We start from the raw sequence: 22,691 nt of genomic DNA, 5'->3' as shown, positions 1-22,691 counted from the left end.
AAGAATAAATATATGGGCTGACTTGGTGGCATAGCAGTTAAGTTCGCATGCTCCACTTCAGTAGCCCAGGGTTTGCCAGTTCAGATCTTGGGCATGGACCTAGGCACCACTTTTCAAGCCATGCTGTGGCAGGCATCCTACATATAAAGTAGAGGAAGACAGGCACGGGTGTTAGCTCAGGACCAATCTTCCTCAAAAAGATAAGAATGCAAATATAGATAGTCTTGTGGGACGACAAGTGAAGCCCTGCTGGCCATCAGAAACAGGAGATCTGAAGGTGTCCCCTGGGTGGCAGTCACAAAAATTTGAGCTCCAGATGACTGTTTCATCTTCTCCTTTCTGGGAGATATCAGTAAGCTGTAGTGAGGTAGAGGGAAAATACAAAGATAGCATCCCTCAGCCTAAGTTCCCTGAGAGCACCTCTATAGCCCCTAGATGTGTGCCAAACATGAAGCCTGCCCCTAAGGCTGAAGCTCCAGGACAAGCAAGTAGGCATTTCTCACAGGAAGGCCAGGAGTGTGTTCTAGTCTTCTGTCTGTGTAGTGTCCTGAGGGGGGAAGCCTGCCAAGAACTGTTTCTCTGATTGTTACAGTCCCACAGGACCCAAGAATGCAAGCTCTCCTGCCCACCAGAGCCAGGAGATTAAGGGTTATTCTCCGGATTGTGGCTGCAAAAACCAGGGCACCCAACATGAAAACTGGGGCACCAGACACATATAGGAGCTCCTCTTCAAGAGATGCTGGCGCTCTGTGTGGCAGAGTGAGAACAAAAAGATAGTGCTGCCCTTTGAGCTCTCAGGGAAGGTTTACAGTCAGTCCTTAGATGTGTGTTTAATTAGAAACCTGTCCCTCAGGCCAGTCATGATGATTAGCTAATAGGCTTCCTTCAAAGAAAGACCGAACTCCTGGGTCTGTTGTCTCTTGCTATGCCATGGGAGTGGTAGGCGTTTAAGAGCTCCTTCTCCATTGGTTACAGTCCTGTGGGACCCACAAGTGTAAGCCCTTCTGGCCTCCAGAGCCAGGTGATGAAGAGATGTCCTCTGGCATCAGCTGCATAAATCTGGGCACCTGAGAAGAGTATAAGCTCTTTTCTGAAAGATACTGGTGAGCTGGAGCAAGGCATACAGAGATTGAAAAGATTGCATCCACAAGCCTCCATTCCCAGGAAGCACTTCCATAGACTCCTATAAGAGTGCCAAACCATAAGTCTGCACCTCAGGCCAAAGCTCCTGGACAAGCAAATAGACCTCTTTCTCAGAAAAGTTAGGGGTATGTTATAGTCTATTATCTGTGAAGTGCCCTGTGGGTGGTAGTCTCCCAAAAACTCTCTCTCTGATTGTTATAGTGTAATGGGACCTAGGATTGCAAGCCCACCTGGCCTCCAGAGCCAGACTTTCAAGGGGCATCCTCTGGGTGGCAGCCACAAAAATCAGGTCACCAGATATAAAAACTTGGGTGCCAGACATGTGTAGAAGCTCCTTGCTGGAAAATAGTAGCACCCTGGACTGAGGCAGAGGGAGAGGTAAAGATGGTGAACACTGGTTGGAGCAAGACAGAGGGGGAGTGCAAAGATGGCACCTGCCAAAGAAAAAATAATAACAAAAAATAGAAAAAAGAACAATAAAAGTAAAAATAGAAGACAGGTTAAAAAAGAAAACATAAAGGAGAAATTTAAAAAAAATATAGCACCTGCAGGCTTTACCAAGGCAGAAGAGAGAGAGCTTGGAAGATGGACTCCATCAGCTGGAACACCCGTTAGAAAGGAGAAAAAAATGATTGCATCTGCCGGCTTTAGCAAGGCAGAGGGAGAGCAGGACGACAGTGCCCACGAGCTTCCATCGCCCACAGAATATTCCAACAGGCCCCTGCCCCTCAGATCAATGCTTTAAAATTAGCAAATGAGTCTCTTTTTTACATGACGTCTAAGTGCTTTTCAAAGGGCTGCTTCTGTGCTGGGCCCTGGGGTGAACAAGTCTGCATGTGAGCCCTTTAAGAGCCTTCTCAGTTCACCACAGCCGCATGGGTCTCATGGGAATGAACCCCACTGGTCTTCAAAGCCAGATGTTTTTGGGGCTCCTCTTTTAGGTGCTAGTCTTAAAACTTGGAGTGCTGGATGTGCGGTATAAACCCTTTACTCTTCAAGTTGAAGCTCTGCGTTTTGAGTTCCCACCTGATTGTGAGTCACCCCACCCGGGGGTGAGGTTCATGGCAAGATTTCACCTCAGCCTTTTCTACCCACTTCCATGTGACTTCCCTCTCTCATCTCCCCATGTGAAGGGGTCAGTCCACCAGTTTTTAGATCTTTTCCTATGAAAGTTGTTCCATATATAACTGTTGATTTCATGTGTCATGGGAGGAAGTAAGTACAGGATCTTCCTAAGTCACCATCTTGAACCAGAACCAGGCTTCCAAATTTCACCTCATTACTTACTGCTTCCTTGTATATTTCTAGCCAAATGATAATATTCAGTATTAATCACCTCCCAGTTTTTCTATCTTTGCACGCTTGGATCAGGGGAGTTTCCAATAAGAATGCTTACTCTTTCTCTATATTTAGCAAAACTTGAAAACTTTCCCATCATGCAAGACTGAGTTCAGATGTAATTTTGCAAGTCATGTAAATCTGCCCCCCAACTCCAGAAGATCAGGAAATCTGCTAGTCTATGCTAACATCTCCTGGAATTTTGTTACTCTCCGTCTTTCTCCTTAGTACCCAATTTGAAATTCAGTTTCTGTAAACCAGTTGTTCCCTTCCTACTTTATCAATTCTGTATACTGAAAATTCTGCACATGTAATTTACCTGGACAAAGTAATATCTATATGAAAAATGGAAACAAATTTTCTGTTCCAAAAATAAAATTGTGGTTTAATGATTAAAACATTAGGGCACCAAAGTACCTTAATTATTCATTGGTGGTAAATTTGGAACTTTGGGAAATTAATTTTTAGAGCCTTAGAGAATAACAGCATACTTTTACTTATAATTACATATTGCATTTGCAATGTACTTAAAGGCACAGTATTAGATCTAAAGACTTAATAGGACACCGAAACCACTTACTATTTAAAAGAGGAATGTGGTTTTAAGTTTCCATTATAAGCAGTAACCTTACTTTTATGGTGGGTTATATTCCTGGAAAATATGCAAAATAATTTAAGAAGAAACTAATTTTCTTATAAAAGCAATTTTATAATAGAGGAGTTACATTTTCAAATAAGAGCATGAGGCTTAATATTTTTATAAAAATTACCATATACACCATAAACATAACCTATTTAATCTATCATAAATGTTAAATATGAAAATGTACTCTGTGCTAGTTTTTTAATATTTGTAAAAGTCAACAACATAACCAATCATGCATAAACTGCAAGTAAGGTCATATAGATTGCTGCACAAAGTTATTATATTGCTCAAAATCCCTTACCTTTTTTTTAACCAAAGCTATTAGAAGGTTAAAGAGTCTTTTGTGAGGATTATGAGATTCTGAATGGTTTCTAAGTTGATTTTGACAGGTGTCTTCCAGAGATTTGGGGCAATGTAGAGCTTTTTTTGGTGACTTTTTGATAAGCTTATTCAAGGATATATTTTTTGCTGTCCTCTTTGTCTCACATCATGTCCCTGTGATAAGCATAGGGATAACTGTTCGAATTGTTATTTATTGCAATACCTTAAAGTAGTCTCACTGATTTCTTGAGCTGTCTCATAAGACCAAGCATTGTCACCTTTCCCCCTGGTATTATATAAGGCATCCCAGCCTTTAATATTTAAGAACAAATCATTGCTTGCTTTGATGTCATCTTTTTCTCTCTCACTACAATTAGAATTCACCTATCAGAAAAAGCCTAAAGATTTCACTTTAATAGTGGCCAAATGGAAAGCAGATAATTTAATTTGCCCAATAATCTGAAAATCCTGTACTTGAAGAACTACCTCTTGACAAAAACTTGAAAAAAGGGAACATAAAGTGTGACTATTTAGAACTGAGGTTCCTTTTCTTCACAAAATATAGCAGAATGTGTAGTTCCAAATGGATTTCTTTCAAAATCATCTCCTTAGAGTGGGGCTGTCAAGACATTCTGATAACGCTCCCTTTAACTTCAAGCAAGTCTGGAAAGCTTCCAGTGCCATAGGCAGGCTAATAAAGCACAAGAAAACCAGTTTCGTTATTTTACAATTACAAGACTCTCACTCCCTAGAAAACTTGTTCTTTTTTTCTTTTAATTCTTCCTTTTTCAGTTGTCCCTCCTTCCTCTTTCATAGCTAGTCTATTCAAATAGATATTCTGAGAACTACCACTTCCCTTCTCCCTGCACACCAAACATCTGTGCTATTTAAATTGCAGGCATAAAAGATTAGAGTGATGTACTGAGGTTCATAAGTGCCAACGTGATAAGCTGAGGATTGCTTGTATTCAAATCCTCCATAATGGCTCTGAAATAATAGCTATAACCTCTAGAAAAATGAAGATAAGAAGATTGCTAGAAGGAAGATACACACTTTTCTTCAGTTCATTCATGGTGTGATGTTTTCTCTTTCTAATGCAGTTCTGTGAGCTCTGCTCATAGAGAAGCTTCTTAATATACACAAATTTGTTGAGAGTTAGTCGAGTAATGTTTAAGAAAAAAGACCTTGGACCAATTCCAAAAAATATCTAAATTTCACGGAATGCTCATCTCTCAGCTTTACAGCTTTCTTTCCTTTATCCTTTTATGGGGTTTGTATGACCTATATTAAGCCTTAAAATATATTTTCTGGGAAATAATGAACTCTTTGGATCTTCTATAGCCCTGATCATCAAGACTCAGTAGATAGGGGCAGTATTAGAACAATCTATCTATTTATCATTTGATACTCTGCAGCCTGAAGCCTGACATGCCATCCCCACAACCCACAGACTTTTCAGATAAGCTCAGGCAAATTGTGTAGAAATGGTCTTGGTCTTATGTAGCTTAGCTTTAGTCTGTGTCTTTAAACCGAGTTTAGTATCGACTTAATAAAGGCAACAACAGAAATAGAGGGAATAACTTAAGCATATGTCGTATATACAGGAAAAAATTTGGCTCACCACTGTTTATCCCAAGGCAAGCTGCTTCACTTCTTTGAGGTTCCATTTATTCATTTGTATTGGAAATTTCCACAAGTTTATTAAACGGCCAGATGAGATCCTACATGTGTAAGTACCTAAGAAAGTGGGAACCTAGAATACAATAGATATCCAATACATTTTCAGTGAATAAACAAATTCCCATGCTCTTTATTCAGTAATAGATTTGGGGTCTTAAAATTTATGCACACTGCTTCAATCTTCACTCCCCCTTGCCTGTGCATTTATCTCTTAGAAAGACTGGATATTTTTCCTCTCATTCACATATAAAGGTCTTCATATGAAAGAGATTTACTTTTACGTTCTATAAAAGATTCATGTACTATAAAAGATTCATGTATTTATTGTATCTTACTAACATCATATTTACTGAAGAAACGTTTAAGATAAAATATCCAATTTCCATTTGGTTGAAAATACCTGTAAAAACTTGATCTAGGTTTCCTAAATAAAAAAGTGCCTTGAATTTCAAAGAAGAAACAGGCAAATTCCATCTTCCCTTCCTCTCCCACATTTTTCACACTCTGCCTCCACCATCACACCCCTGCGACCACAACTATCATACAACAAGATATTCATGTTGTTTCCAAATATCGATTAAAGAAATTGTCTGGCTGGTCATTCTGGCCTTTGGAAAAAGCAAGGGAACATAGTTAAACAAAGTCATAATTGAAGAGTTATTTTATTTTTAGCCAACCGTTGATGAACCACTCTCCCTGCTCATGAGGCGGGAACGGGTCACAGAACTGCCATGGCGGGATAGTTGGTCACGAAACTCTGAGGCCATGAAGTAATAAAGAATTGGATCCAAAAGGCAGCAGATACTTGCGAGGCATAGACAAAAAGGATGGAAATACAGGGTGCTTCGGACAATGGGACAACTGCTAATGATGGTTTCCTTTACCATGGTGTAAAAAATAAAGTTAATATGATAAGGAGTGAAGCAGATGAAGAAGACTGCAGCACACATGAAAACCATCCTCAGTGCTTTCTGCCTCTCACCAATTCCTTGCAAAGCAATTGGTGGTTGTCTCAGGGATATAGTAGTTTTCCAGGTACACCATGCGATGATGACTACTGGGATCACAAATCCTGACAGCTCAGCAACTGTAATCATCCCAACCAAAGCCACTGCATTCATTTTCTTGTAACCAAGATCAGCAAAGCAGGACTCAGTGTTGTTGGATAAATCCGTGCTTCTCAGGATGGGAAATGGCAAACAGGCTGTCCCCACGATGACCCAGATGGCAGCACTGATGCCCACATCATACCTACGCTTCCAGTCTCTGGCCCTAAAGGGCTTGAGGAGAAAGAAGCACCTCTGAAGGCTGATGCACGTCAGGAAGCAAATGCTGGCATACATGTTGAGATACTTCAGGTAGAAACACAGCAGGCAAAGGGCCCTCTGGAAAGGCCAATGGTGGCTGATGTAATAGTAAATCCGGAGGGGTAAGGACAGCACGTGAGCAAGGTCAGCCACAGAGAGGTTGATCATGAAAATGATGGCTTTATTTTTCTTGCTGATGAAGCGGCACAGAACCCACAAGGCTGCACTGTTGGCCAGAAGACCAGGGATGAATATGAGGATGTAGGTGGTTGCATAAAGGGAGTACTGAAATGTCACATTAGTGACATTGCAGTCAGTCTCAGCATTGCTGGTACTGTTGCCACCCATCACGAATATTTCAGTATAATCATCAAAGTAAGCCGTGAAGTTATGATCCCTGCCCAAAACAAAGAAAAGAAGAGTATATTAGTTAAGTAGTTCTTTAGCCAACATTCAGATTCCTTTTTATACTTACAGAGGCATAGAATATTAAAATTAGAAGGGGCTTGTTTACAGATGAAGAAGTAGATGCTCAAGGAAGATATACTGATCCAAAGTCACCTAGTGAAATCAGTTAGGGAATCATGAAATCGTCTCCAAACTACCCTGCTAGAGCCTAAGTTGTGTTGCAGACAAGGATGTACTGAAATATTCAGTCTATTGTTCTCACCATAGCCAAAAGGGTGTGGCATTTGAGACTACTGCTTTTGTGTTCAAATTTGTCTTGCCCCAAGCCCTGATTAGAGTGAATACTGTCTCACCTTTTAGGTCCCCTTGCCTCTCCTTTGTCTGCCACCTTGCCCATTAGGTCCTGACTTCCTATCTTGGCACTCCAGCACTTGAAAAGTGACCCTGCTTCCTTTAGCCTGCATTGCCAGTATCCTAGTTGATTTTCAGGGCTTGGGAATCTTACCTCCTTATTATTGTATCACAGTAGCTGGTTGTTCTTGTGCACTTTGTCTTTCTCTCTTGGCTTAGGTTTCATTCCAAATTTACATGAAAAATTTCAGTAATATATAAATTTAGAAACTGAACCAGGATATTTTCCTTTGTATTATCTAGAAAAGAAGAGATCATTTCTCCGTCTAAGGGGAATTCTGTATTGATGTGACATCATGGACATTGCAGATTATCCAATAGTCACAGTGAACATTGATTAGAGCACCAGCAAAACAGTCCACTAAAATCATTTTTTTGGAAAAACTTAAGATTTAATACTTATTTTTCATTAAAGTAGTCATCATAAGGAAAAAAAGTTTTGTGGATTTCCTTAATCTTATTTTATGCTTTAGTGTAGTTTGTATTATGTATTATATGTAGGGCATGGGGAATACAGAGTAATCTTTAGGGCTTCTTAAGATCTGGCCATGGATTTATGCAGGCTGCCTGCAAATAAGAATGGCAGGAGAGCAACAATATCATTATTTTACTTTAACTTACTTGTATGATTTCAGACTGGAAAGGACATTGGAAAATCATTTAATTCAGCCTCCACATAATACAGGTAGAAGAAGCCAGGCCCAGAGAGGAGTTTATTAAGGCCATAAGCTACTAAATGGAAGATCTGGGACTTCAAATGGAGGGGCAAGGTGCCTAATCTTTATAGACACCCTTCTCTTCATCATTTATTTTCCTCCCAAACACTAAATTTTACAAACATAGCTTCTGTCCATATTTCAGGAATGTTTATTGCATTTAGAACTAAAAGTGGAAGAAATAAAGTAATGAGGTTATTCTTCAAATGGAGTAAGGGTTTTGTTGTTCTTGATTTTATTTTGTTTTATTTTAAGTAATTTTACAAAAATAAAGGAGTGGCATGCTTTCAGATTCTTCTCCTAAGTAGCAGAATGACTTCCTATGTCATTTTAAGTCCTGTTTCAAGACATAGAAATGTAACATTAGAACAGAACCCCAAGTGATAAATTCATAGATAAAACAGAGTCAACATTATGAGCTACTATTACTTTAAAGAGTAATTTCACTTTCCCTCCCCTTATATTCCATCCCCCGTACTTAGCCTATCTGTGATATATCCTAAAGAGTCAAGCAGTCATCTTACTTATGTATGTATGACCTTGAACAGAAGGTGGACATGTGCCCACAGGTGAAAAGACAGAAAATAATTATCATGTTGTGAGTATCAATGATGGACCCCAGAATCTGCAGTGGAATTTTTCACATGCATTGTTTAATTTAATTCTTACAACCATCCTAAAAGATGGGTACCATTATTCCTCTCATAGTGCAGATCAGGTAACTGGGGTTCAGAGACATTCAGTAAATTGTCTGAGGTAACAAAGCTAGAAAATGGTGAAAATGAGATTTACTATCATGCCTTACTTGTTCCAAGGTCTATGCTATTTCCACTATACCACTTGCCTCTCTCTGCTCAGGAGGGACTACTTAAGAGAATGAGGCTCATTGTAACATCTGGAAGGCACATTATGGCAGAACATTTTTAATCCCATAGTAAGAACTTATGAACTTATAACACTAAGATTAAGCCATCAGGATATAACTAAACACCTGCCCCCACACATGTCCCCCATCCCTTCTCACCACTCACTTTGACTTCAGTATTGGCACTGTTTCTACTATTATCTATTATCCATGATGAAGCTGTGAGAGAGCAAGGGAAGATACATCAAATACATTATAATTCCAAGAACTAAGAAAGCTCACACTCACCAAAATTACACTTCCACTTTTGCATTTTAGAGACATGGGTATTTGTTTCTGCATAACTGGTGTAGAAAGTTTCATTTTCTAAAGCAGCATGTTCTGTTCATACCTCTGTGTTAAATAACAGAGCCCTATTGGGCCAGAACAGTATGCTAAAGGTCACGTTCACACTTTCTTTTCTCTGTGGCTTCTTATGCCTTTGCAATTCAGTTTATTGTAAGCTTGGAGATTTGCATGGCCTGCTTTCCAAAACCTCTTCTCTTTTCCAGACCGAAGGGGAGATAGGAAGGGATTTCCCCCAAATCTGTTTGATGACAATTAAATGTAAAATCCCCATGGTAGGGAGAGGCTGGGGGAATTTGTTTTGGGTAAGACAGAAATATAAACTCTCTCAGAGAGGGAACATTTAGCTTGCTACGGACAATTTGTGACGTTTCTGAAATTTAAGAAAGGAGAACAAGCTGAGAAGCTACTAACAGGAAAATGCTGAATAGAAGGGCTAAAGAGAAACTCTAGAGAGAGTATAACCCTTCTCTCTGTCTCTGCCTCTCTCTCGGTCTCTCCTTTAGTTCTGACTCTATGGTTGATTTTTCTGGTTAGTCTGTGTCCCCTGTGTTGCTAATTTCTCCTCCCCTTCAATCTGGACATATCTTTGATTCCTGTCGCAGAAAGAAGTGGGAGACTGGTGATTCACTCATGAATCTGAGCTCCACTTCTAAATGTGTCATGATTCTCCCTCCCAGAAACTCAAGCTGGAAACTGGGGATTTATCCAACCCCTATGACTACATTTTGTCCACATCCGGTCAGAAACCAAGTGATTCCCCTAAAATGCTCTCAAACTTATCTCCAATCCATGTACACTTCCACTGTTGCCATCCTAATACAGGCCACTGTGAACATTCCTCTTGACTGTTCTAACAGATGCCTTACTGGGCTTCCTGCACCCCAATCATGCCCCCTGCAGTCCATTCCCTATACTGTGTCTAACACTAATTTTAATTATGGCTACCTTTTATTGAGGGCTGCAATTTATTTACAGACTAAGCACTCTTCACATGTTATTTCATTAATCTTCGTAGCAGCCTATGATTATTTTCATATTATAAATGAGGAAACCGAGACCAAGAGAGGTTGAATAAGTTACGCCAAAGTCACAAAATTTGCATAGTGTAGAGGTAGTATATTGGAATTGGAACCCTTGCTTGTCTCTATACTTCCTTATCTCTGTCATGGCACTTACCACACTTACTGAAATTCTGTTAACATGTTTTTCTCAACTGGATTTTGCACTCCTTCATGGCAGGGACTATGTTATCTCTTGATCCCTTCTAACTTTTTCCACACTGTGGCCCAAGTGATCTTCTTTTGAAATATCATGTCATTCTCCTGCCTAAAGTTCTTGTCAGTTCTCTTTTGTATTAAGGCTAATCTTTTCATTGTAGCCTAAAGGCCATATCTAATATGGCTCTTGTGCCCTTCAACATCACCTCATACCATTCTCTTCTTCATTCTCTATGTTTCAACTGCACTGAGATTCTTTCAGTTTCTAGAACAAGCCAAGGTTTTTTTCCTGACAAAGGCTTCTGCACATGTCGTTCCTTCTTTCTGGAATTCTGTTCCTCTAAATCTTCACATATCTGGCTCCTTTTAACATCAGTTTGCAGGTCAGAGAGACTTTCATGGCCAATACTATCTAGGCAATCATATACATCATTACGTACTCTCATACTCTTTATTCTTTCTCTTTGTAGCATCAACATCTCTAATTTAGATGTTTGTTTACTTATTTATTGGCTATTTACCCACTGTGCTGTTAGCTCCCTTAGTGCTATTGCAAGATCTGTTCTGTTCACACCATATATCCTAGACTTAGCCTGCTACTTAGTAGACACTCAAAGAAAGATTGTATGATTGGAATGAGTTGCATACACGATAGTTTAAAGTCCCTATTTAGAAGCAATAAGCAAAAGTATAAACCTTGATATGTCAACTTTATCCTCAATATTCCCTGCACTTAACCCTTTCAACTTAGAAAAGCCATGCCTGTAGAAGCCTGAGAGAAAATCAAAATAATTAATTTAGAAATCACAGATGATCAGATATATCCTCTGGGTAGAAACCAGCACAGCCCAAGTTCTCAGAATACTATCAACATTGTTACCTGGATCTCAGGAAGAGGGTAGTCCTTTTGATCTGCTTCCAAAAGCATCTCAATCCCATATTTTTGTTGGTGTCATTCTACAAAGGGTACACCTGCCTCATCTCAACAGCAGATGAATTTCTACCCACCTATGCATGGAACCTGGAATGAGAGTGAGAAGTCTGCATCTGTAGTTCGCAAAGCTCTCCACATATGGAGAGTAAGCATAAAGGGAAAATGACTCTTGTCTATTTACTTTTTTCCATGGCTTTTTGAGGTCTCTCACTGCCTTGGAGGCCATCATTCATTCAACCTATATTTAATAAGCACCATTCTGTGAACTCTGTGCTGGAAGAATATAGAATTGTCTCTCATAATCTCTGTCCCCGAGAAACTTCTGGTCTGGTGAGGGAAATATTTTAAAAAATCTCCAATATCACAATCAGTGCGTGGCAAGAACTGAGGTGAATGGCATAGGTGATAAATCCTCACAGTAGCATAGCATCATCCCTGTGAGGTAAATGGAACAGATACCAGTAATATCCCTACCATAGTGTTTAGTTGACAAAGAGATGCATTCAAGAACAATCCAGTTCCCTGTTCAAGGTCACAGGGTTAGAATATGGTGGAACTAGGACCAGAATTCAGGTGTTTAGGCCTCTTATTCAATGCTCTGTATACCATGTCAGGATCCTTCTATTAAATTCTAAGAGACTCCACAAACTAAAGGACTCACAACTAAAAATACACAACTATGTACCCAGGGGGCTTTTGGAGAAAAAGGAAAGATAAAGTCTTTAAATTCTGAGAGACAGAGCACCTTGAGCCAGACAACATGGCACTTGTGCCAAGCCAACTACATTTTCTTACTGGTTCCTGTAGGGACAGGTGTGGAGAGAAAAACAAAGATAGTGGCTGGGGAAGAGATAACGTTAACCTTATTTTGCCTGAATTATACACTATTGTATTTAAATCCTAGCACCTTTTCAAAACTGTGGTTAAGTCCAATCTCTTCAGGAAAACCTACACTGTATTATCACTACGATTCATCTAGGATTTAGCAATTCACAGTTTCATCCAGCAAAAGGACATTCTGCTCTGTGTTTACCCAATATGCTAATTGCTGAGGACGGTGGAGTGTGGTGGAAAATTTCCCAGAAGAATAACACATGACTGTTGTCCTCAAGAACTTTATAATTATTTAGAAAAGACAGATATAAGAATAACTAACTAAAATATATGTTTAAACATGCCATGAAAAAGATAACAAAGAAGTTTCTTTAGAAGTAGAAATGAATCCTGTACAGCAGAGGAAGATAGGAAGGTCAACTTGTAGCTTAAGTCCATTTTCAATGAACAGTTGTAAGGATGGGCAGAGTGTAGGGGAAGAAAGGATGGAAAAGGAATTCCAAAGGTGAATGAATAGAATTCAAAGGTCCCAACATATAAAAATGAATGGCCTATGGAAAGGAATAATAAGTGTTCTAGACCAGCTGAAGAACACAGTGAAATGGTGGGGAAGGTGCAATGGCAGGTGAGAATGGGAGAAGATAGTGGAAGGGAAAAGTGACTAAAAAGGTAGGTGCAATCAGATCATGGAGGGTTTTCTAGGGAATCACTGAAGGATTCTGGGAAGAGGTGTGATATTACCATACTTGTGTTGTAGAAATATCACTCCCACAACAGTGTGGAAGATGGATTGGAAAGATGGGAGACTAAAGACAGGAGGTCCAAATTAGTTGGGAGTTTGTAGGGTGACAGTCTAGGTTTGCCTAGGACTAAGGATTTCCTGGGATGTAGAATTTTCAGTCCTAAAACCATGACAGTACAGGGCAAACAGGATAGTTGGTCACTCTGTTGTTGCAAGAGTCAAGGTAATGAGAAATAAGCTCTGAACTTGGTATGGGAGGAATATTAGAATTTCAAGTGAAAGACAGAGATGGAATTGACCAGTTTTGGAGACTGACTGAAGAGTTGAAGATAATTTCATTTATAAAACGTGTGAAATGTTATAGAATGAAAGCAAAGTTTTGCACTTTTCCAAAGCCTTTTCAGATCAGCAGCTCACAGCATTCACCTTTCCTGACAATCTGAGCCAAATCACTTCTTCCTTATTCCAGGACTTTTCAAATGTATACTTTCTGCCAAACTTCAGCAATTCCTGACTCTTCAAATGGTCTTCTTTCTCTAACATTATAATCGCTTCACTGCAAATTCACCATACACTCCCAGAGACCTTAAATTTCTAAATGTCTCCATTTCTCCTGATCTGACTTAGCACCTTCCTCCTTCTTACTTCCTCCCCTACACAGCCTAGGTTAAATGGTCAAATTAACTGCTCTAACACAAGAACCCTCAACTTCCTTATTCACCATTCTTCTGCTGCACCAACCTAGCAAGGCGTTAATCCCAGATCAAGTCCACAATCCATTTTCTTTTTTACTATCCAAACTACTGAATGATCCTATTAAAAAATACCAGGATCTATTTGGAATGTCGAAACTAGAAATTTATGATCTCCAGCCTAAAATCTTTTGCTCCAGACTCTTTTTGCACACCCCTGATTAGTACCTTCTCCTATCCCCATGGTGGCCGTTCAGCACCTTCACAACTCTGCTAAAGCTTCTTCTCTCCTGATCTCCCACCCTCATCTTTCTCAGCAGAGGGTTTTACATCTTAAATCTCAGAGAAAATTGAGGTTATTGGGTGGGAAGCAACTCAATTTCATCCATTGTCTCCTCCCAACACACGCAATCTTATCTATAGCTGCATCATTCTTACTTTTCAACACAGCTGCCTTTCCTGTTTTTCAAGATGAGTTCCCATGCTCTTAATCCCTTTTATCTCTCTCAGGATCTTCTTTCATTAATCATTCTCTTTCACTCCTAGATCATCATGCTGTCCTCCACTCTTAGTTAGATCTTTGTTATCAAGTCTCTCCAATCTCCAAAATAATTCTTCTCTTGTCTATGCATCTTATTCTAGCTCTTTGTCACTCCCCTCCTCTTCTTAAATAAACTTCTCACAGTAGTTGTTTGCACAGATTGTTTCCTTTTCCTCACTTTATATCCATTCTTCAATGCATTCTAAAGTGGTGTGTATACTCTCACAACCTCACTGAAACTGTTTTGGCAAAGATGACAAGTGACCATCATGTTGCTAAATCGTGCAGGAGTTCTCTGCTGCCTTGGACACAGTCTGACCACTTCCATCTTTTTGAAACATTCTCTTGCCTTGGCTTCTAAGCCACAACTCTTTCTTAATTCTCTTTTGATCTATATGTATATTTATGTTGAGTCTCTTGCATGGCTTCTTTTAGCTGTACACATCCTTTAAATGTTCATTTCCCTAGGTCTATATCTTCTCTTTTTATTCAGCATCCTCGAGCTAAGTAACATCATCCACTTTCATGGCTTCAATTACCACTCATTTCCTGATGACTTTCACGTCTCTATGTCCTGGCCTGTCCTCTCCTCAGATATTAAATCTATATGTCCAACTTCCAGCTGAGGTTTCCCATTTGAATGTCTCACAGACATCTCAAAATGAATATGTCCCAAACAAAACACCATACTCCCGGACCTTTTACTTATCCAGCATCTATCGAGTTACAAGAGCCATAATCCTTAGAATAATCTTAGACCCCTTCTTCTCTTTTATTCAATAAACCAAGTTTCCTCTGTCTCCCTCTCCCTCTCTCTTTCCTATCTCTCTGGATTATGAAAACACTCATTAACTGGTCTATCTGCCTGAAGGATTGTCCTTTTAAAATCTGTTCTCTACTCTGCTACCAAATCATGCATCAAAAACACAATTTGGGCTACAATGTCACCACAGGAATTACTTTAACAATACATTTACTTCATTATATTTAATGTTTCCATTTATGTCTCTGTATTTCTAACTAAACTATGAGCATTTTGAGGGCAAAGACCATGTCTTACTGATCTTTAAATCTCCAGAACCTAGCAGAATGACTGGCACATAATCATTCAGTAAATATCTTTAACTGAACAAGGATTTTGCCTTATGACAATTCTTACATTGTTTAACTATTTATGGATCTCTTGACACTGGGCTGTGAGCATTGTGCAGTCAGGGACCATGCCCTAAATTTCTTTCTCTCTCTCTTTCTCTCTAACCCTAGAACAAGGCTAAATATACAGCAGTATTAAAACAATTGATGTTAACTGGCCCATGTAAGAATTAACTCCAAGGACTTAATGTCATTGATATTGCATAACCAACTCAGCTAAGTAGGACCACATAGACAAAAAAGGCCAGGCAGAATTATGACCTGTGAAAATGCCATATCCTCAGCAACACTTCAGCCCTTAACTCTGCAGTTGTGAACACCCAAATAGAGATGAGAACAGAATTCCCAGTGCCTTCAATATCAGCCTTATAAAAGTAAAGGCCTCTTGTTTTCTCTAGTGTGCAGTCCTCTGTTCAGGCTATATGCTACCTACACCAAAGGCCAGGACCGTGAAGAGGGATGCCTCTTCTCCTGAAAGAGGTATTTGATGACAGAAGCCAAATTCAAAGGGAATGGCCAGCACAGAGTTCTATTCTAATAATTAAAGTAGAAAAATCAGCTACCATCTTTCAGCCATCAAGATTCACTTTTAATGTGTGGCTCTAAGGATGTTCCTGATAAAGAATATTGATGTAAAGTTGTGACTAAAATGCCATCAAACTCCTTTCTCCCTAGATTCCATCTCAGAGGTCAATATTTTACTCCTCTCTCAAGGTCCCATGTCAACTTTCATTTTGTCTTTGCACTGGGCAACTCTGTTCTAACTTCCTCCTTCTTTGTACTCTTACTGGATGTAAGGGCTGCACTATATGAATGTAGTCTCTCTGAGGGAAAACTCTGTGTCAGACTTTTATATTCTTCATTTTGTTTAGCAGAAGGTTAGGCATGTAGTAGGATCTCAGTTCATGCACATTTGTTTGTAAAGGTAAGACTATGGAGAACAGACACAAGTTAGCAGAGCCTAAGGCAATTTTACTTCTAACGTCTCTCTCATGAGCTACTCTCCCAAGCCACAATCATAATCTTTCTCCCTTTGCTACTGAGGAAAACATGGTCAAGGCAAGGATAAAAAGTTGGAGTCTAATAAATGTGGATGCTTAAGAGCTCCAAAACTTGCACTCCCAGCTTTTTATTTAAAATCCAACAGGATCTCATAAGTTTAAGTATGAATTTGGTCATTAAACACTTGACTTTATGAAAATAACTAAATTTTGTCTCCGAACACAAAAGTATGTCAGGTCTTTAAATATGATTCAATGGAGATGAATCCAAAAACTTAGCAGGTACCAGTAACATCCTCCCAAAGGCAGCTTCCCTTCCCAAACACCTAGGTCAACGCTGTGGTTTCACAAAGGAACAGCAAAAGTGACCTTATATTATTATGTCATCAGAATTTGTACCAGACTCCTAAATTTCACTGAAATACTAAGTCCAAGAAGTTTCCACATGCATCCTGTCAGCCACTAGCTAAGGGTTATTCATATGTTACCTCTAATCCTTGCAAGAGCTCTGAGTTAATTATTATACCCTTTTACAGATCATAAGATGGAGGTTCATCAGGGTTGAGTTTCTTTCTCAAAGTCATAGCTATTATGATTTCAGTTGTGATAAGGGTCTTCATGAGCAGAAAAAGCTAAAATTCTTCTTATAAAAACAACTTATTGCACAGACAGAAAGATATTTTAAAATGGATTTTCTGTAAATAAACTGTTCTTCAAAGATAAAGAAGCTATTGTTCTCAGTTCTAGTTCTAGCACTTGTATAACTATGCATATGTGGCAAATGACTGCCCACCAGGTGTCAGGGTAGGATTGTATCAAAACCAAGGATCTTTATGGAGTTTTGCCCATGAACCCAAACCGTAATAGATCTGCAGATAGAGTACTGGAACAATTTCTTTATAATAGTGGTGACCTGGCTTGACAAGACGTTGTAGTGAGGAGGATTCAAATGCAGTAGAATATATTGAAAGGAGTGAGTGGATTTGAAGCTAAGACACCTGGATTCCGGTAACTATTCAAATACTAACTCTTTGTGCTGCCCAGTTAAGCCCCTTCTCTTCTGTTGGTTTCATTTCCATCATTATTAAAATAACACAATTTGAACTGGATGATCTTTAACTCCCTCACAGTTCTAACTTGCCATGACTTTATAGGAATGGCCCCTCTCAACTTCTGCCCCTATTACCACAGCACTGCCACTGCCATCATTAATGCTGCCACCACTGTCTCAGCTCACCTGCTGATTTACACTTTACAAAGCATTATTACATCTATAATTGCTGTTAATCATTACTAAAGGTATTATGAATAATCAGGTCAGAGGATATCATCCTCATTTTACAGATCAGGAAACTGAGGCTCAAAGAAGTGACTTCATCTACCTGAAGACATAAGGTTAGCAAGTGACAGAGTGAGTAGAGTGGAATCTAGGCTTCTGGCATCAACGTGACTGCTTTTTCTCTAGTATGACTTTACAAAGCTTCACCCTCTTTGTCTTTTTCCTCTTTTAATGTCTCATCAAGTTACTAATACCACTAAGTGGATATGTTTATCAAGTTTGCTTTTTCTATTTTCTTTGATGATAGGACCAATATGTGGACCTGTCCTTTTGGGAGGAGAAGGAAAAATTAAAAAGGGAAAGACTGCTAATGGGTGCCCTTCCCACTCTCTAGGGACAACATTTACAGGCCATTGGGAACCTAACTTACTTTGCCTTATCTTACTTTTTCTTCTTTTTTAAACCACATAAGTCTCATATAAATTGCCCAAGCCAGTCTGACCCCCATCACCGTGATGTCCTTCATTCAGTCACACATAACCACAGCCAAAGAAGAGCCACTGGAATTTGGAGCTCTGCTATATCCTGAATTAATTCAAATCAACTCTAAATAACTCAGCTTTATGTGAGAAAGACAAAGATTTGGATATGTTTTGTAAGTCTAGACATTTTTTTCTATAAATTAGAGGGAGTAAAATTATTTTTATCCTTAAAATGAATTAAAGCAATTAGACTATTCACAAACTAATATCTTAAAGTTAAAATTGAACTTCCATGCATTCATGTTTATCAGATTTTTAATCATCCAGGAAAGAAGCCTAATAAGATATCATTTTTGCAGTTGGGGCAGCATTTTAGAGGTGGAAGGAATTATGTTCTTTGGGCAGATGTGGGATAATATCTTGACTCAGTTATCAGCTGTCTAGTCTGAAACAACTCATGTCATATCTCTAGGCTTCAGTTTCCTCATTTATAGAATTAGGATCACAGTGCCTGCAACATAGATCATTGTGAAGATTAAATGAAAAATGTGCATGAAAGTACCTATTTTCATGTCTGGTACACAGTAGACATTAAATAAATGTTAGTTTATTTACCCTTTACTTGTACAGAGAGTAATTTCCATGGGCCTTTGGTTGGATCTTATACTTTTCTATGTTTAGAAAATCCCCCAAAAAGTATAGCTGTGAGAGATGGTTGGCAGGATCAAAGCAATAATTCTTAAAGCTGAAGAGTGGAAAATGCATTACTTGAAAAAAATATTCCTTCTTATAGTAAATATATTGGAAATCAAAACAATTGTCCCTATAATACAAACTGATGAAAGTACTGATCTACAAAATCTTTTTGGGCTGTTGGACACACAGTACCTGGAAAATATCAATGCTATGGGGTAGTTTTTTCTAGGAGTCTAGGGTCTGGTTCCTAGGCAGGCATGTCCACAATAACCTTGTAGTGAGATTTTTATGTTTCTCAAAAGGAACCTGAGTTATAAAACATTGAGAAATACTGATTGAGCGACATTGTCATTGTGGAAATCAGATTTCAGAACTCTTTCTCTTGTTTGTTGTTTGTGTTCTATCACTTGATAAAAAAAGGAAATTGCTTACGAAACACTGGCCTGTGGTCTAAAAGTTGAAACTCTCATGATAACATTATTCTGAAAAAAACATAATGGCCCTCGGCAAAGTTTACTGGGTTCCCTTTGAGATATAGACTATTATTTCCAGAAGGTACCCTCTGGTTAGATTTCTCTACTATGGCTCCATTATTTACCACTTCAGGGTATGTAACTCTTCTTAGGTACCTAGAAGCCTAGAGTCAAATCACTGTTGCCAGGAAAAAAATTAAAGACCATCTATTCCAAGCTCTCTCCCCTTATTATAGGAGAGAATGTTTAGATCCAGAGAAATACAGCAACTTTTCCAAGGACCCACAGTGAGAACTTTAGTTAGAACCAAGACTTCTGACTCTGCGTATTAATCCATCTCCTTCATCACTCTGCCTGTGAACCAATATTAGATGAAAACTTCCCTGCAAAATATCCTGATGTGGAGTGTAAGCAGACTTTTTGACCAAAAGTTTTTAAATAAAGCATAGACTCTCATCCAGCCATTTCCTTGATAGGTGGAACTCTTCGAAAGGGTGGGTTTACAACAGACAGCTCTGTCTTCTTTGCTAGAGCTGTGACAGAGGGTTATATACTGTCTTGCCTCCTAGGACACCAACTGACTTATGTCAAACACAACTGGCCATGAAAAGCCACCCAAAACCACCCAGAAGTACGCTTACTTATTTGAAGGCTTATGCTCCACCACTGCCAGGATTTGAGCAGTCTGTATAACTTGAACTCAACAACTTTTCCAGTTGAGCCAAAAAAGGAACTGCTTTTGACCAAAGAAGGACCTGTGTTCAACAGGAACCATTGCAAAGACAATTACCCCAAATGTATGACCCGATTCTCAATGTAGTTCAGGCCATTTGCCACTTCAGTATACCAGTATATTACCTATTTTCAGCAGTGAATAATTTTATTGTATCACACTTGCTAAGAGATAAACTCCTCAATTAATAAAAATGGCAATGACTCCCTGTATCTGTTTGAACAACCAAAATAAAAATGTCCCCACTTGCAGGATCCTGGAGACTGAGACTACTTCCTCCAAAAGGCACAACAAAGCTTGTTATCATTCTTTCCAAAATGATCCTGGTACCAAATGGTGTGGCACAGTCCACCTTCAAGGACTCCCCAAGTGGCAATCTCCTTTTGACTCAGTCTTCTTGGCTTAGAACCAGGCAGGTTGCTAGCACTCCTAGCAATAAGAACAATAATCATTGAAAAGACAGATGCTTCTCTTTTGGGCTCTGCTCTCCAGTATGGCTGAACTTGAGTCATAAAGCAGCTTTCAAAGGATCAAGAAACACCTCTGAAAAGACTCTGAAATCATTTCACCAGGGCTTGTCATCTGGGATATTTTTGTCGTTTCCTAACCTAAAATTCAACATAGTTATAAATACATTTACAGTATAATCTCTGGGAGATTTAGGCTGCTGTAGGGGAAAGGGAACATGACTTAAGACACAGGTTCTAGTTCCAGCTCTGCCACTAACTACCTGGGTGATCCTAAGTGTCTTCACTTCATTGGCTCTCAGTTTCCCCATCCGTATTGTAAGAGACTTGGATTTGTAAGAGCTCTTTCAGCTTTAAAATGTATGATCTGACTTTCTTTCCTTCTCTCTTGAAAGAACTTAACTATTTGCTGCCGTATCTGTGAAAGTGAAATTTACCAAAGTAAGGAGCCTATATGTAAAAATTTTCCTTCATTATGCAACTAGACAAATTGTACAGAGCAGAAATTCAAATCCTATTTTTTGACTGAATATGTCAAGTTGTCCCAATGAGTCTCACTGAACACACTATTTTCTTACCACTTTGTGCCATCTTCTCTGGTTGATGAAGAAAGAATGAGCCCTCATCAAAGAATAAGCTGCCTCACAGACTCCATGCTCCTGGAGTAATGGTAGAGACTGATGGCATTAACCCTAACTTTGTACTCTAGTCAGTCTCAAGGGCAATCACCATTTCTCCTGCTGTAAGAGGTCTGAAATGAGAAACCTGGGACCATTTTCAATTTGGACACTGGCCCTACATCTGCCCCTCTCCTGGTTCTTCACATCCCCACCAATCTTCCCATATGGAACACCAATTCCCAAATACTAGGCTGTAACTTACCCTGGAGCCTTGCCGGTATTAGCACTCTTGTTTCTTTGCAGGGAGCTGGAGGTAAAAAAAAGCCTAACTGGGTGGCACGGATCCTGCTGATAACTGAAAAATTTGTTGTTGAAAGAGGAAGTTGAGTGCATTTAGTGTCTCACCACAGAAACCTTATTTGCAAAGACCAAAGGTAAGTCCCTTGAGCAGATGACACTACTCAAGTTTTATTTCATTTTTATTTTATTTGTGCAGAGAAATTCAAAGGTCAGGGAGCCAAAGGCTGTACAAAATCAAATGATTGTGTTTCAGCCTTCCTCACTGTTCCTCACCCTATCTCCTTCCACCACAACCCGCATGCCTATCTGTCTCACTAGATTCTAATAGGTTCCATGGCAAGATGGGATTTTGAGGCAAAATCTGAAGAGAGTTTACCTAAGAACAAGAAAGCTGCAACTCCTTCAAGCCTGAGGGGCAACTGGTGAGGAAACCTCAAGAACACAAATAGCAGTAGGACTACCTTTGTTTAAACTTTTTCTCCCATCTGGAGTACCCTTTTCTCGACCTCTCATCTCAAGGCTCATACTTTAATGTTTAGTTTGGTTATTTTTGTACATTTCTTATCCCCTTAGTATACTGCAAACTGCGTGAGGGCAAAGATCATGTTTGACTCATCTCTGTAGTCATAATTAGTCCATCACAAGGTACTTTCATGAATATTTGTTGATGAATAAGTAATGGAATAAATGAAAAAGTAAATGTTCAAATTATGAATGAATAAATAAACAATGTTGACCATAGAGTCTCTCTCTAGTGAACTAAGATTTTGGTCTTTATGTATAATATCTATGAGGCCTTTATAAGTACGCAAATAAAAAAAGATCATACTCTTGGGACTATAGTGTTAGCCAAGTCTGAGAGTAGTTCTGAGAAACAAGGCTTTCAAAGCAGCATAAACCTCTCTAGGACTGTAATGGAATCACATTCAGAACCCAGGGCCTGGAACTGCAAAGAGCCTTCTCGGTAATAACCATAGCAAAGGAGAAAAAGAAAGTATTGTGGGTTTGGTCAAACAGTAGCATTTGGATTTATGGATAAGATTGATTAAAGAAGGAAGTAGATGACAATAGTTTTGTATGAGAACCACCTGGACCTGCAAGAAGCTCTCCTTATAAAATCAGAACTATTTGAAAACTAAATGGAGCCATACCCACCACTCAGAGATCTCTAATACAGAGTTCAAGGGTATCAAGAGATGGAAAAGAGACATTTTTGGCATTAGAAAATAAAAGCTTGACCTGGCTGATGACTCGTGAGGACTGGCAAAGGGAGAGGGTACCCTCCTGGCTGAGGTATATCAAATGAAACATGTTTGACCATGCAATCCCCTTCTCAATTCCAATT

The 22,691-nt window shown here is 39.1% G+C and overlaps 1 protein-coding gene across 5 annotated transcripts; it reads right to left on the bottom strand.

The window, feature by feature from the left end:
• Positions 1-5,099: 5,099 nt before the first annotated feature.
• LOC103541437 (putative P2Y purinoceptor 10) lies at positions 5,100-21,476 on the bottom strand. Of its 5 annotated transcripts, XM_070606222.1 has the most exons (5): positions 21,309-21,407; positions 11,281-11,421; positions 9,002-9,054; positions 7,349-8,307; positions 5,100-6,832 (listed from the first exon to the last, which is right to left on the bottom strand). In XM_070606222.1, the coding sequence occupies exon 5, from the start codon at positions 6,781-6,783 to the stop codon at positions 5,797-5,799; it is 987 nt and encodes a 328-aa protein (XP_070462323.1). In that variant the 5' UTR covers positions 6,784-6,832; positions 7,349-8,307; positions 9,002-9,054; positions 11,281-11,421; positions 21,309-21,407; the 3' UTR covers positions 5,100-5,796. The 5 variants fall into 5 exon arrangements, with proteins under 5 accessions (XP_070462323.1, XP_070462324.1, XP_008506482.1 ...); XM_070606223.1 differs by lacking the exon at positions 21,309-21,407 and having other exon boundaries at positions 7,349-7,493; XM_008508260.2 differs by lacking the exons at positions 7,349-8,307; positions 9,002-9,054 and having other exon boundaries at positions 21,309-21,441.
• Between the last annotated feature and the right edge of the window lie 1,215 nt (positions 21,477-22,691).

The sequence above is a fragment of the Equus przewalskii genome, chromosome X, assembly GCF_037783145.1.
Source record: "Equus przewalskii isolate Varuska chromosome X, EquPr2, whole genome shotgun sequence".
Classification (NCBI taxonomy): Eukaryota; Metazoa; Chordata; class Mammalia; order Perissodactyla; family Equidae; genus Equus; species Equus przewalskii.
This window is presented reverse-complemented; position numbering and strand designations above follow the sequence as displayed.

Bases quoted from the DNA above. Each gene is read 5' to 3' on its own strand.
- LOC103541437 (XM_008508261.2), bottom strand. From the start codon at position 21,439: ATGCACTCAACTTCCTCTTTCAACAACAAATTTTTCAGTTATCAGCAG. The intron at 6,833-21,308 runs GTAAGTTACAGC...TGTTTTGGGCAG, and splicing joins AATACCGGCAAGGCTCCAGG to GGATCATAACTTCACGGCTT.